This window comes from Neodiprion lecontei, chromosome 2, assembly GCF_021901455.1.
Source record: "Neodiprion lecontei isolate iyNeoLeco1 chromosome 2, iyNeoLeco1.1, whole genome shotgun sequence".
NCBI classification, from domain to species: domain Eukaryota; kingdom Metazoa; phylum Arthropoda; class Insecta; order Hymenoptera; family Diprionidae; genus Neodiprion; species Neodiprion lecontei.
The window spans coordinates 14,075,735-14,091,711 of record NC_060261.1 but is presented as its reverse complement, the minus strand read 5'-3'; the positions used below and the strand labels follow the sequence as shown (position 1 = coordinate 14,091,711).

The window sequence follows — 15,977 nt, the reverse complement described above, 5'->3', positions numbered from 1 at the left end:
ACTACGTGTGATTGAAATAATTCTCGATGACAACACAATGGTTTAAATACTGATTTATTGACAAGTTATTTCAATCGGTTCTTGGAGTTAGGTTTTATGAATGGTTTGATTTACTTGCAACTCATGTTCTCTATAATGATCTCTAAAATTGCGAATCTAGCCTGGTTCTCTCACTTCTGACTTGGCTTTCATACTTCTGACTTGGTTCTGATGACTTTGCTCTGAATCAAGGATTTTATATGTAATTTGGGATGAGTTTGAAGGCATTGTTTAATTATACGAGCACAAGACGACTGATTTAAAGAAACAAGCGGTGAAGCGCTGATAGGGTACTTATTTATAAAATCAAAAACGTCTTCGCTAATTATGAGAATAGAGATTCCTTGCATGTAATTTGCTCTCCCAAGTTTTCTGTATTTATTCTGCTCTCCCACGTTTTCTGCATTTAGTCTGCAGGTTTATCTTAATTGTATTTTGAGTTTGAAATCAATTGTAGGTCTAACTATTTTGAGTTATTGCCATTACAATCGTAAATTAAGGGTTGTGTGTGGAGCTAATGTCGAAATCATTGCGTAGGTACGAACTTGGCTTACGAAATAAGGGGTAACATGATATGTAAGAACTTGCGATACAAGAGTGTTGTAAATTATGATGGTACTTGTGTACATATATCGATATGGATCTAACAATATGAACTATGGTAAGAGCACACAAAGCTTTCTCATCGTAACTATACGACAATAGTTTACAGTGCAAAGAGAGCGCCGCCGCAATTATCAGCTGGAATGCAACAAGTCAATTAGAATACTTTCTATCATTCTTAATGTACATTTTCACGGTCTTTACAATTAAATATCATGACACAGGTTTTTTTGTTAACTATGACCCCAAAGGCTGCGTCAAAGATCACGAATTCCGAAGATTCACCGCATCTTTGACCGTCATATGCGATGCAATTGGACTATATGCGATGAAAGAGTTGCGAAATTATCCGTCAAATTCCTGCAGAGAGCGACACCTGTCGAGTTTCTCCGAAATGTAACAATCTTTGTCAGCTCATTCTTCGGTTAGTTTCGCGACTGCTGGTAAGAAAGATTTCTACGTAGAGCCTATGCAACGCGTTGGAGGAGTCAATAAACATAAAATCCAAATTGCGTAGAACATAGAATGCCAGAAAATGACTCATACGACTCAGTTGGCATTGACGGTGACCCAGAGGGCAATAGCAGCAGAGTCTGTCTAAAATTCGCGTAACTGTAAAATCAACCGACTCGCGCCGCGTAAACAAGGTTCGCTTTGTGTCGATACTTCGGAAGGCATCGAACTCGGCGGGTTGTGACGTCGCGAGTCTCCGCGTTTTCTGTTGTTTGTTTGTTATTCAGTCGTGAAAATAGGGGCCAATCAGAATCGGATAAACAAAGAGGAGCGGCCCGCTGATTGGCCAGACTGTCGCCAAGCCGAGACTCTGCGCCCAATCGGAGCCAGGTTCAGGAGCATCTTCTACGCTCAGTGGACTCGGCCATTTCTTTAGTGAAGCGTAGCAGCATAACCAGTCGAAGTGAATTTCTTGTGGTTGTTCGGTAATTTTGAAAGTTGAAAGAAGCAAGGACAACCAAAAGGATGATACACTCCGGGCGCACCAAGCTCGAGGTAACCCATGCGCCTATAATCCTGTTAGGTATCGTTAAACAAGTAATATCGAACATCGGGATACGCTGCACGGTATATGCGTGTTGTCATTACTGTGGCGAACAGCTGATCCGCATTTCTGTCTCCTCGGCCTGCGACACAAACTTCAAAATTTCGCACCGCAGTTAGACTCTATCCGAACCACTGTTTGATATCGCCGATTGCTTCGCGGCTCACGGAAGCTTCTTCCTCGCCGTTATACTTGTGTTTTCATCCTCCAATCTCGCGGTCGGTGTCTCTTTGTTCCCTCTGTATTTTACTTGCCTCATCGACTTACTACAGGCGGTTTTTCCTTTGTTGTTTACAACGGAACCATCGTCTGGCTGGATTAAAAATCGTTACTTTTTTCATTGTTATTTGATTTTGGAATGATAATTCCAAGCTAGTAGATATTGATTCTGATAAGTTGTGCTTTATTTTTTTCGTATACAATTTTTCACGAGACAAAGAACTTGTTATTTTTTATACTTTAATCTACCAATGTTTATGCTTGTATACGTTTGCAATCGTCGTTGCGAAAATATCGAAATAAACAACTGATCAATCTACCCTCAATTCTATGTATAGACAATTTGAGTGATGTAGTAAACACTGCAACCAACAACTAATTTAAAATACGAATGTTTTTATGTTTGTTGATTTTATTGTTCTCTGCAATTCTAAACCACATTCAATCATGAAAGGTTGTCTACAGATATTCATTATTGCAAGACTTGGCTTATTATTCAGGCACAAATATTGCCCAACATCTTTGAAAGTGTTTGAGGTGAAATAGAATTGTGTTTCATACAAGATTATCAGTTTCAAAGAATAAACAAATTGGATTTCTATGCTCAAGACAAAAAAAGAGATATGTCAGAAATCATCTTAACATTTGCTATAACTTTTATTCCAAAGCAAGAATTCATTTTTCTTAGTCAAAAACGTGTCTAATTTGTTCAAATTTTCACATTTCATGCCCTCTATGATAACTGCGCCAACTTCAACTGTTTTTTAAAGTCAATTATTGTTCAATATATTCGATTGATTTGACTGAATTGGGACACCGTGTACAGATTGTATGAAGTTAGTTGAATATATAATTTTATTGCTCGCATACACCAAGTACTTCATTGTTAATGTTTTTGTTCTATCATTCTATCATCATGTTACAGTGTCAAGTGAATTACAGTGACGTAAATCGCTCCCTCTACTGCACACTAGTCAGTGGTTCATAGCTATGGCTTAGATGCCGTTATCTGATGACTTCATAATTTTACTATCAGTCTAGCACTTGTTTTGTGATTGGTTGGATTAAGGCTGTTCGGTTGCTGTTCTATTCAGAGCTAAGCATTCAGTCGCTCTTCGTGAAGCGTTGACTATTCTAAGAATTGCTGCAAAAATAGTACCAAGTATATGTATATTCAAGCTGCAGAATTGGGAAATGTTGATGAAGAAGTATAATATGCAAATAAGAAACATTACGAATGAGAATTAGACAATTACAAATGGTATGAGCAAGAGAGAGAAATATGGATAAGCAAGTGACGCAAAAGCACTCTGTTATGAAATGTAATCATATTTTGTTTGCGAGAATTACGTATAGTGGAAATTCTTTTTAAATTGGATAAGATAGGAAGGTGGAATTTTTCATTTGCTTAACTTTTTTTTTCATCTCATAGTACCTATTGAAAAGATGATTCTCGATATCTTTTACATTTCTATCTCGATATGTTCTTCAGTAATGGAAGTTTTAAGTAATTCCCATTGAAATTTTTCCGATGAATATAACTGTAAAATTAAATGAGACGTCGAAATACATCAAAACATTTTCTTTCATCTCGAGTCATAGATTCATAAATAGAATATTCATAAATCATAAGTTTATAAATAACAAATTTTTTCAAAAATAACACAAAAGAAATTTATTTTTCAACATGGTACTCCCATCCGCTATTCTTTTATTAATAATATATTTTTTTTATTGTTTATTCAAATTTGAATTTTGATGGAATTCTTGCGAAAAAAAGTTAGCATCTCGTTAGATAAGAAATTTACTTCATGAAATGCGTAGTCGACTAAGATACAGTATACAGGACTTTACTTTTTTCACTAGACTAAACAGAAAATTTTTGTGTGATAAACTTTTTCTCCTAATTAAAGAAACAAACAGCTTCATAGCGTAACGCTCAATCAACAGTAAATTCCATGAAACAAATTTTTCGCCTCATGAGAAATTCATTTTTTTTTTCGGTAGTTGACATTTGACCCAATTGATATTTAAATATATAATAGAAATATAACAAAACAGGTTCGTAATGATAGTTGGCTTAAAATTTACAAACAAATATATTCAAGAATATTCTTTGGAAAACTTACTTAATGTAATCATCGAGATTATAAGAATTCTTTTTCGAGTTTGATTTTTATACGATTATAATTTTTCAATATTTTTCCAAAGAATTTTTCACTCGAAGCATGAAAAATGTGTCTTGAATTTTTTCAACATCTTACTTTGGTTCATTTTATAATCATTTAAAAAGTTTGTAACTCCAAAACAGTGAGGATATATAATTCAAAAAATTTATGAATATTCCTTTTTATAGGTAGAATTAAATTTTAATGAAATGAAGCAAATGAACAATTTGACCATGAATCTTATCAGATTTAAAAAATAATGTCCTATAAGTAGAATATATTTTAATGACCTTTTTATGTTAGCCTGATGAATAATCAGTTTTATTTTATTTTCTAAAGTAAAGGAGTTGTATGTACAAAGTGACTGTTGACTATCGGCGGAGACAATTATCTAATTCATTTAACGGGTATGTATATTTACTAAATCTAGGAAAACTAAATCTTCACTGATATTACATCATTCAGAAGATCTTTGTTGTTTTCTTTTTGTTTTTGTTTTTTTGACCGCCTAACATCGCTGTGAATAATACGCAAATATCTGTTCATACTAAAATAATCATGGAGTTAGTTTCATGCAAAATGAAAGCACTCTTATTTCTGCAATACTAGGCGCGTATTACAATTATTAGAAGTTACGGATCATTACTGCTTATCTGCTTGTCTCAGCACTAACATTCCAGTATATTGGTTTTCGTAATATATGCTTGTCGAAAGTACAAGTTCAGCCTATTATTAACGTTCACAGAGGTACGGAACATTTCTGTGCTCGTTTATAACTATTCATAAGCAGGCACCAGCTGATTATTCTACATGTTAAATTTGGATCTCATTGTCAGGGGGTAATATATACTTTGAGCAATGTGAATACCGAAGCATTAATTAAATGATAAAGTTATGATGATACAATACCAACAGACTTTACTTTGTTCTATATTTCAAGTGTTACAATAACTTCATTGCTTTCATTCATTATTTGCATTGCTTGGGGTTGGGCATACCATTAATGTGACTCAGTTATTCGTACCCATCTACCCATATGTGTACGTGATTTTTAGCACGCATGAACATGCGAGTAAAAAAATTGCGCTCATTTCAGAACGCAACATAATCAGTATCATAAATCAATGAAGGATTACTCAACAGCCTCCTCGTGAAAAAAGTTAAGTTCAACGGTTTTTTCTTAGAAAAAAGCAAGTCGAATCGGCGTTGGTGGTGGAGGTCAGATACAAGGAGTCGAGGAAGCCGGAAGCGGCGGGGGTCAGTGGTGGCGACAACAGCAACCCTCGCATCATCATCATCATCATCACCATCATCACCACCATCACAGTGGTTACTACACTGCTCAACACAATCACAACAATCCTGTCACCACGATGAAGCAGTCTTACATGCAGGTCGGTTCGCCGCTTGTTATCACTGTGTGTACGTTTAAGAAAAAACGTGAACGCAGCTAAAAATCAGGGAATTTTGAGAACCGGGAAAAATGCGACAATTTGCTGGTACTTCGGGATATTAATCAAAATTATATGACAGCGAAGTTAGTAACTGTGAAATAATGAAAAATCTAGAAAAAATGTACTTTTTTGCAACTTTGTAATGATTTTGAATTAAATGAGTTGGCCAAATATTAGTATTATCCTGCTCAAGTGAAAGAACTTAAACAGCAAGAAAGTTATATTCGAGAGTGCAAGATAGGATATCCAGAAAGAGAAAAAGATCGTCCAAGGGCAGAGCATTGCTTTTTCTATAATCGAATATTCACTAGTTTTGAACATTGAAATAATTGACAGTTTATTATTTATTCCATTAATTTTCAACATTTAGTTTTGTCATCATTTAAACTCACAAAAAACTTAAAATTTGTTCTTATCAATAAGTTCACAAGATGTACCCGACAATAAATAAAGTTTATATAATATTTTCACATTCTGAATGTGCTTTGAAATTAGTAACATTCCGATGAAAAGTATTCACACATAGCATTGTATACCTGGATCTCCATTGTATCAATGTACAATTCCTACAGAATATCAAAATTTTTTGAGGCCTAAACTACATTTATGGAAACTCAACTGCAATGTTAGAAAGCGCTGCAATATGTGAAGCACTTCCAAAATGAAATAGATCAAATATTTTTTTTCTGGATAATAGGTTTAGTAATAATCCAGTAAGTACCAGTAACCCATGTCAAATTTTCATGTACACCCTAGTGTTACCCAAACTTGTTTATGCAATTTTTCAATCCTATGAATCATCCAATATAATAAATAATCCTTATTGTTTCAGTTGACACGAGTCTTTCATGATGATGAAGCACAGATTAATAAGAAGCTTCCAAAGGAACTATTACTTAGGTATTGTTTTTCTGTCTCAACACACATCCTTTATGTATTTTAATATTATGGTAGTATAGAAGCTCATCGATGATAAAAAATAACTGCAATTACACACGGTTCGGTAACAAAAAGAAGTTGGATTATACTAGACCGGGAGACCATAACACTTTTTTCATGTCTCATTTGTTCACACTCAGCAGTATTAGACCCACCCAAATCCTACCTTCCACCACACGGAGATGACTTTGCCGAACGTAAATCATGGACCAAAAAGTGGGGGCTGTGCCGGTGAAGCTGTATTAAAAAACCCGGGATCTAGAATTATTACTTACCGTTCGGCGTTTGTCGCAAATTACTGTAAATGAAAAAAAAGTTTGGGCGGACAGCATTGTCGAACGTGTAGAGTGGATATGACGCGAAACGACTCTGTTTATTGTTGTAAAAAATTGTTAATAAAAAATCATAACTTCTTAACGTTCGGCATTTTGTTAATTCATATAATTATATACTAAAACTCGAGATAATATGATCGCCGAATATTTAGGTTGGATCGGGGGCCAGCCACCTACGCGTACTTTTGTCGTAAGGGTGTAGAGTATGCGTGTATCACACATTAATGTTCGGCACTGATTTTATATTGTTTGTCAAATAAAATGGAAGTATAAAAAATACATGCCGAACAAATTAATTGGATATTGAACTTTGTAGACCTTAAAATCCAAGTTTAGTCAACAGTACTACTTGTTACCGTTCGGCAATGGTGTTTTATGATTAATAATAGTATAATAAACGTATCAATGTAACCCCCGAACAAAATGATGAGAAATATTTCATGTAACTAGGGAAAAAAGAATCCATAAATAATTCCTTAATACAACGGTATAAATGGCCGATTTTGTTATGTTGGGTTTGCAAAAATTCCGTAACAGATATTTTTCAATTAATTATGGTGTGCCGAACAAAAAAACGTAATCGCCGAACATTCATATTGCCAAGGGTCAATAGTTTTCGAAAAAAAAATTGTGCAAATAGTAGAATATGTGAACTTGAATATTTTTTTTTTTGGGAAACTATAGAGTTCAGTAAAAAATGTTATATAATAAAAATATCTTAGAATCGATTAAAGAATATCCTCAATTTTTTTCAGAATAAAAAAAAAAATTCGAAAATTTTAATGTTTTAGATATTTTGGAAAACCAAAAATCATCTCTAAAAATTTAAAAAAGAAATTGAAGGAATTCTTTGACTAATTCTAAGATATTTTTGTTCACAGATAATTTGTGCTGAACTCAATACTTTTCAAGAAAAAAATTACCTTATATTTTTGTAGAATATTTAAGTGCTTGCCGCTACATTGTAAAAAGGAGTGGTTCAATGATTACATAAAAATTCCCTGTCAAACATTAACTATCGTGAACACCCCTGATCATGATTACAGCATGAGTTCTTGGCGGTAACATTGCAAGAAAAAATCCAGAAAACAAATTTTTTCAAAAATTTCCACGTTTTTCATGCTTAAATCGGCCATATTTTTTTTTCTTGATGTCTAATCTGAATTTTGAGCCCGTATTCTGACACAACAGTACCTCGTACCACCCATTTTTTGTTTATTTCGGAGAGCACTTTTTAATTGAATTGATATATAAACCGCACAGCTGACCGCACTCGCACTTCCACGTGTTGCCTGAATCTGCCACCGAGCCGCGCCACTATAGTTATCCAAGAGGTGTATACGTTTAAATTTTTCAATACTTGGCGCCGCGTGCCTTGATATTTTTTTTTGGAATAACTTCCTTTGTATCCGTCATTTTAACGTGCAACTTGACAAATTGCTTACTATAATGGACATCTATAAAATGCAATGCATGCCGAACGATAGGTAGTTATTATGATATATGAGCATTGGGCCGACAATTTACAACTGTTTTTTACGTCATGCAGATCCATTCAAATTGTTCGGCAATAGCTAGTTTTTCATATTTTGCATTGTAATGAGTTGCTATAAAAATTCCAAAGGTAAATGTATGATACACGCATACTCTACACCCTTACGACAAAAGTACGCGTAGGTGGCTGGCCCCCGATCCAACCTAAATATTCGGCGATCATATTATCTCGAGTTTTGGTATATAATTATATGAATTAACAAAATGCCGAACGTTAAGAAGTTATGATTTTTTATTAACAATTTTTTATAACAATAAACAGAGTCACTTCGCGTCATATCCACTCTACACGTTCGGCAATGCCGTCCGCCCAAACTTTTTTTTCATTTATAGTAATTTGCGACAAACGCCGTCACGGTAAGTAATAATTCTAGATCCCGCATTTCTTAATACAGCTTTACCGGCACAGCCCCCACTTTTTGGTCCACGATTTACGTTCGGCGAAGTCATCTCCGTGTGTTGGAAGGTAGGATTTGGGTGGGTCTTATACTGCTGAGTGTGAACTAATGAGACATGAAAAAAGTGTCATGGGCTCCCGGTCTATACCTATTTATAATTTGACAGGATTTTATCATACTTGGACGTGGTTTCACTGTGTCGATGTGCCCAAGTCAGCAAAGCTTGGAACGTTCTGGCCTTGGATGGATCCAACTGGCAGAGAATTGATTTGTTTGATTTTCAACGGGATGTCGAGGTAAAGCAAGTTCATTGTGAAAGTACTTGGTAGGGAATTGAAATGTATAAATTCACCGATTTAATATATGAATATTTTTAAAATCACTCATCCTCAGGGTCCCGTTATTGAAAACATATCCAGACGCTGTGGTGGATTTCTTAGACAGTTATCATTGAGGGGATGCCAAAGTATAGGGAACAATTCGATGCGAACATTGGCCCAATTATGTCCGAACATTGAAGAGCTTAATCTAAGTCGATGCAAAAAGATATCGGACACAACGTGTGCTGCGTTGAGTAGTCATTGCCCAAAATTACAACGACTGAATTTAGACTCGTGTCCCGAAGTGACGGACCTCTCTCTAAAAGATCTCTCCGAAGGCTGCCCTCTTTTGACGCACGTCAACCTCTCGTGGTGCGAACTTCTCACGGATAACGGGGTTGAAGCTTTGGCCAGGGGATGTCCAGAGCTAAGAAGTTTTCTTAGCAAAGGTTGCCGGCAACTAACTGACAGAGCCGTCAAATGTTTGGCTCGGTATTGTCCTAACATGGAGGCCATTAATTTACATGAATGTAGAGTAAGTAATTTCTTTCTAAGTCAGCAGTTTACCATTAATTTCATTCCAATGTTCGTAATACTTACTCCATTACTTGTTTGTATACTTTATTTCGATGTCTAGTAAAGAGTGGTAAAAAAATGTCAACCCTATTGTTGACTGCTCTGACAGAAAAGAATTTCGTGTAAGAAATATTGGTCAAATTAATTATCCAATCTGAAATAAAATTTCAGAATATCACTGACGATGCTGTACGAGAGCTTAGCGAGCGGTGTTCCAGACTTCACTACGTTTGTTTGTCCAACTGTCCTAATCTTACAGACGCAGCGTTAGTAACACTGGCGCAACACTGTCCATTATTAGGAACACTTGAATGTGTTGCATGCACGCACTTCACTGATGCTGGGTTCCAAGCCTTGGCCAGAGTAAGTTGTTCACACTAGTCTGTTTGAGTCTGATCTGCAATTCGGAATTCAAAACAAACCTGTACTTTATTCAGAATTGCAGATTGTTGGAGAAAATGGACCTGGAGGAGTGCGTCTTGATTACGGATGCCACCTTGATCCATTTGGCCATGGGATGTCCTCGACTGGAAAAACTCGTGAGTGGCGCAAGCTTCTTCCATCCTCTGAGGAGCATACATACGAGTAGATGGCTGAGAATGTGGGTGCATTTTGGGGATTTATATCGCGACAACCAATCGTTCAATTTGATTGGGATTCATTTTATTCAAAATTATGTAGATGAGACCTTGTTAACGAATTTTTTCCACGAGAATCAATTAATAGGAAGCATTGTTATTGACAGTAATGTCAATTATTTCGCTCAGCGACATTTTTTGCAATGCCCACGATATTTCAAAAACAGCCCAACTGATTTACTTCAAATTTGAATACAGTACTATTGAATAATTCATCCTTTTTGCCAAAATCTCACTTTTTCTTATCGTATCTATCAGCTAATGTGATGGCAGAAGTTGTAAACTGTTGACGAAAAATCGAATTTCAATTTCAAACGATAATGATTTTGTCTCAAAAATAAAAAAAAATAATTAAAATGGCGTTTTTGAAATATCCATAAAATTGCAAAACATGTCACCGAACAAAATGTTCGACGTTACTGTAAATAACAATGTTTGCTATTATGTGGTTGTAGTAAACAAAAAATACGTAAATGAAGTGCGATCTACATACTTTGTATAAAACGAACCCTAATCGAATTGAATAATTGGTCAAAGAAATATAAATACTCAAAGTTCGTGCACTTTTTCAACTGACTACTCACACGTACCACCTTAAACTGAACAATTCAAATAACTTGGGTTAAAAATGTTGAAACAGAGCTTATCCCACTGCGAACTTATAACTGACGAGGGTATTCGGCAACTGGCACTATCCCCATGTGCGTCCGAACACCTGGCAGTTCTGGAACTGGACAATTGTCCTTTGATCACTGATGCCAGTCTTGATCATTTGCTCCAAGCTTGTCACAATCTGCAGCGCATCGAACTCTATGACTGTCAGCTCATCACTAGAGCTGGCATACGAAGATTGAGGGTAACTTGTCCATTACTTTTTATTCTACGTTTATTTGAACGTGTTGCGGTTTACTTGCTTTTCCAATTTTTTTTCTTACTTCATGGGACACATATTGATAAATTTTTAGGAGGCAAGTTGACGTCATGAACTTCTAGTATATTCTGTGACTTTTTTGCAATAAAATTTCTTTGCCTGGTGCTACTTACGTAGTATATGCAGTCCTTTGAAGAGTTCTTGATTTAATTGAATTCTAAATAATGTTTGTTCCGGTGTTTTGCAACAATCAAGTCTTCCATTCTTTGGTGAGTATACCTACACTATCAAATTGCGGATGAATTACGTTGGAAGAGATTCTAGATGTCAAGTTTTTTTTTTGCAACAAGCACTGCGACCATCTACTAAACACCGTTAAACTGTTCAAATTTAGGGTAATATATTGTTATTAATTTTTTTGCCAGAACAATCTCTAAACTGTATCTTATACCGTACAACAAATCCTTTTGAAGTATAATTCCATGGATTCCATAACAAAAATCTTTTTAAGTTTAAGTCTAAGCGGTGTCTCTGCAGCAGCCGACTTTATTCCATTCAAATAACATGTACAAAAAAAAAACATATCTACTTATTGCAGTTTTTTCGCGAAATTTTCCGAAATAATCGTGAGTACGTCCTTGTATGGATATAATCGTGTAGTCACATTATTTTGAAAAATAGTGATACCTTTTTCTTATATTGGAACAACCGAAAACCAGAAATTAGTCAAATCAGGAAATTTTGTACCGTTTCTTCGAATCGGTAGACTGAAGCCGACCTTCGCAGGTATCAATGAAAACAAGTATGTTTTCAGATATTTACATTGACATGAAATCAGTCCAATTGCGAAATCGTAGTACACGTTTTATTTTGAAAAATTCCACAAAGAAGCTGGAATAAGTGTTTTTTCCGCTCTAATAAAATACGAACGCGTCACATGATAAAAGGCACCTCTTAGGCTTGAACTAAAAATTCTATATTTCGAGAGGATTTTCAATTCGGGCAAACCTAACGTGAAGATCTTGTTCCGTCGAAGAAATGTATTGCCCAAAGCTGAAACGGTCGAAGACTGTGTATAGTAGATGTTCCAGAGAAGACATTACTAGGGGTATAAAATTGGACGTGTGCCTAAATTACAACTCCGAACCCTCTGTAATCTATCTGAGATTCGTTATGATAAAGTCAGTGTTGAGTATGGATTGAAATTTCTGTTACAGACACACCTTCCGAACATAAAGGTTCACGCATATTTTGCACCAGTCACACCTCCACCAAGTGCTGGAGCATCGAGACAACGTTACTGCAGATGTTGCGTGATACTGTGATCTGTTCATTTGTTTGATAATTAAACGTAATGGGCTACTGTTGTGATTACGGGATTTATGAACGGTTCGCGATACCCGGAATCGGGAGAACGATACATGCCTGATGCGGTGAATCACTATGCAATGTTGGCTGACGGCGCGAATTGAATCTTCGATGATCAATAGCCCGTGTACTTGTCAACGATTGAATAATAATTCATTATCTATTATTGTTTAATGCGTTCTGCCCGTCTCATGCTTGGAGAGTGAATCACGAATAGATTTTGTTGCTGTGCATCTGAGTCGTTGACACATGGATAGCGCGTCGCTAGTGCTGGAAGTCATTTCTACATCGCACGAGATTTGTTGCTTTACTCACACAGTGCGAGTAACAGTGTGATAATCAAGTCTATACCATTAGTTTCTATATTTCTACTTATCGTTTCTTGGTTTCTTAAAAGCCAAAGCGTACGACACTCGGTACAAAGACGCAATGCTGCTGTCAGAAATTTGGTAACTGGTTGAAACTGGTATTTTCTTTACCGCGTCATTATTTGATTCAACAGACCCGCTGGGGATTTTATTTCGTTGTTTCGTAACTTATATCTGTCACATCGTAATGCGTAACTATTTGCGAATTGCCCAAGTATTATATGTACATGTAATCATTCTCATTAATTTTCTTTCATTTTTTACTCAACTTGGACGCTTTTGTCGTGATCCTGGCTAGGAGAGTACAGAGACTGACAAACGGATCAAAGCGTAATTTCAATTCACGTTTGAAGTACATATTTCTCAGTAGCCTACCGCAGATCAGATACACTGGTATGTGTAATCAGAAATTGCATTCGTATTATACATGTATATGTGGGGCATTCCTCTTCAACTATACCAACATTCGCGGGAAGTTCGGTGAAATTTTTTTTATGGGATTGAGTAAAGCTACGTAAATAGTTGAAGAAATTGATTTTCATGACTGTGGCCCGTCAATAATAATAACAATAATAATTATCATTCATGGACAACTAATGGTTTGTGAAAATAATCGTACTCAGAACAAATGTACGGTTCACAGATGTCAATAACGTGGCAAAACATGGATAAAATCCTAAATGATCAAGGTTGAATGTTGGTCAAGTTGGCATGGAATATCCCATATCTATATACAGTAAGGTGATATGTACACGAAGTAATCATTAGTGGCAATAAATTTGCCGCGATATACCTTATATATTTGAATAAACTGACGATAATCTAAAAATATATTATATAATATTGTAAGAAAAAACGAGAAGAAAATTTCGAGAAAAGCGGAAAGAATGAAAAAAAAAACAATTGAAACAAATTACCCATAATAATAATAATAATTACCATTATTATTATGATAATAAGATATGTTTTATACGCTGCTGGTCGTCTTTAGAATTATACGTAATCGTAAAGTGTAGTCTGTGCAAATGTTGATGTATGTTACTAATGCGTATGTAGGCTATTTCACTAAATTTGGCACCAACGTAATGTATTCTTTTTATTCGTTGCTAAAGGTAGCAACACTTAGTTATTTGGTATTTCCGATGAGGCCGGTGCTATATCGACATTAGCTTGGGTGTTGGTGTTAGGCTTAGTGAATAAGTCGTTTCGAATAATGAGCCCTACACATTATATACAAGGTGATTGATTATTATTAATAGCTCCAGACGGATATCTCGAAAACGAAAAGAGAAACGTTGAAACATTAGAAGAATTTGAGTTTTCAATTTAAATTTGCCAAAAATTCGGTAAGATTTCTGGACTTTTCCATAATATTTCCAGGTAAAATAAAAACCTGACTAATCCAGATTTTCTAGGTTTTCCGGGTTTTCACGTAGAGTGATAATCCGAAGCTTGCTATTATCTCGCCATTAGTTACTTGTATCCAAAATATATATTCTCCGTCTAAAATCAGACATTAGTTGCGAAATCTCGGAAATGGTACGACCCTGAAACCAACGCATATCGGTATCATCTTTCCCCTTCGAAACACTCTTAGGTTTTGTGTAAAACTTTTTTTTTTGTACCTTTTCATTCTTGGGATGTTCGCCAGAGGTGAATGAAATCGACTACCCTGTATAATAGAGTACAGAGTTGCGTTCTCGATATATTTAAGTAATTAGAGTGTGCCTAAAATTTTTTTTGTGGTTTTTAAACCCAATAGGAGAAATTCATCATTACGGGTACAGTACCGCTGATGTGCACTACCCTCAATCATTTTTAATGCCACATGTGAACGCGTTTTGAAAATATTGGTCCCCGAAAATTCTGATCTCATATTAAAATCTTGTTTGGTCATGAGTTTGCAAGATTCCTCTCATGAGCGACGTTGATACCATCTTGACTTTCTTCCCTTCGTACAGTCAGTGTCACGGTAAACTCTTGCAGAAGTCAACGGTAGTTGTTTAATAGTCAAGTGCACTATAATCACATAGAGTTGAATTTCCTATAATAATTAATTTCAAAGTGTGAACGCTGGTTGAGATTGGGTTAGCTGTACGTCCAGTGAATATAGAGTAGGTACGTAAGATGAGAAATTCGGTATTTGTCACACGTGATTCTATATAAATATTATCAAACTTTCTTGAAACATTTTCATTCTTTTTTTTTTTTTTTTTCATTTATTCGTTAAAATGGAGTGTGTTTGAGCAAGTGTTTGGCTGTGCAGTAGAATAGATGAATTGAATATAAAAGAAAAACGTAGAAACCATCAAAAGTGTTTATCTGCCTGTCGAACGCCTCTTTTATTACATAATACGCCTGTGATACAAGTAAATTAATACCAGTTACAATAATTTGTAAATGAATGAATGAGTGAAGTGGCTCTCAGATATCGATATCTTATACCAAACGTAAAAACGGTAAAGATAAAATAAAGTAAAAACATAATTAGAAAATTAACATACCCTATGATAAATACAATTTCCAAGGAGCAAATCGAAGTATGTTGTATATCGAAAAATAATACATACCTATACTGTCAATGCAAAATATTTATCCCAACATAACGCAATTTGTATTTACGTAGAGTTTCAAGTTGCACGCAACACTGTATTATTGGACTCTCATTACGCAAAAGGCACTTTTCCAAACGATCTATGTGTTTATTACTACTCTATCAATGTGTAGTCACTCTGTAGTTAGGACCAGTGTTGCATTAAATACTACCCAGGAAAGGAGGAGAATGGGGGAAAAATATTAATCACACTAAAATCGCTATGAAATAAAATATTCGTCTACGATTTAAGGATTAACTTTGTTGCTTGTTCGGATAACTCATTTGCTTGCATCCCCCATCCCGACAAACGAAAAGAAAAAAAAATTTTCTACTGAAATCTGACTTGCGACAATGACTGTTTTTTCATTGTTAGTTATGTTACAATATAGAACCCCAAGGGCAGGAAGTTATAAAGAGTGATTCACACAAATCCAAAAAATTGAAAACGTAAAATAGCTCGTGAATTTTTTTTAT

At 35.3% G+C, this 15,977-nt stretch overlaps 1 protein-coding gene across 6 annotated transcripts; it reads left to right on the top strand.

Moving 5' to 3' along the window:
* The first annotated feature begins 1,498 nt into the window (after positions 1-1,498).
* On the top strand, positions 1,499-15,817 carry LOC107222968 (F-box/LRR-repeat protein 20). 6 transcript variants are annotated; one of them, XM_046732948.1, is made up of 11 exons: positions 1,541-1,650; positions 2,844-3,240; positions 4,426-4,493; positions 5,271-5,480; positions 6,373-6,440; positions 8,933-9,062; positions 9,160-9,621; positions 9,834-10,025; positions 10,100-10,201; positions 10,941-11,156; positions 12,389-15,817. In XM_046732948.1, exons 4-11 carry the CDS (start codon positions 5,460-5,462, stop codon positions 12,494-12,496), a joined length of 1,299 nt encoding a protein of 432 aa, XP_046588904.1. In that variant the 5' UTR covers positions 1,541-1,650; positions 2,844-3,240; positions 4,426-4,493; positions 5,271-5,459; the 3' UTR covers positions 12,497-15,817. The 6 variants fall into 6 exon arrangements, with proteins under 6 accessions (XP_015518047.1, XP_046588903.1, XP_046588905.1 ...); XM_046732947.1 differs by lacking the exon at positions 2,844-3,240 and having other exon boundaries at positions 1,500-1,650; XM_046732949.1 differs by lacking the exon at positions 2,844-3,240 and having other exon boundaries at positions 1,505-1,650; positions 4,431-4,493.
* Positions 15,818-15,977: the final 160 nt, after the last annotated feature.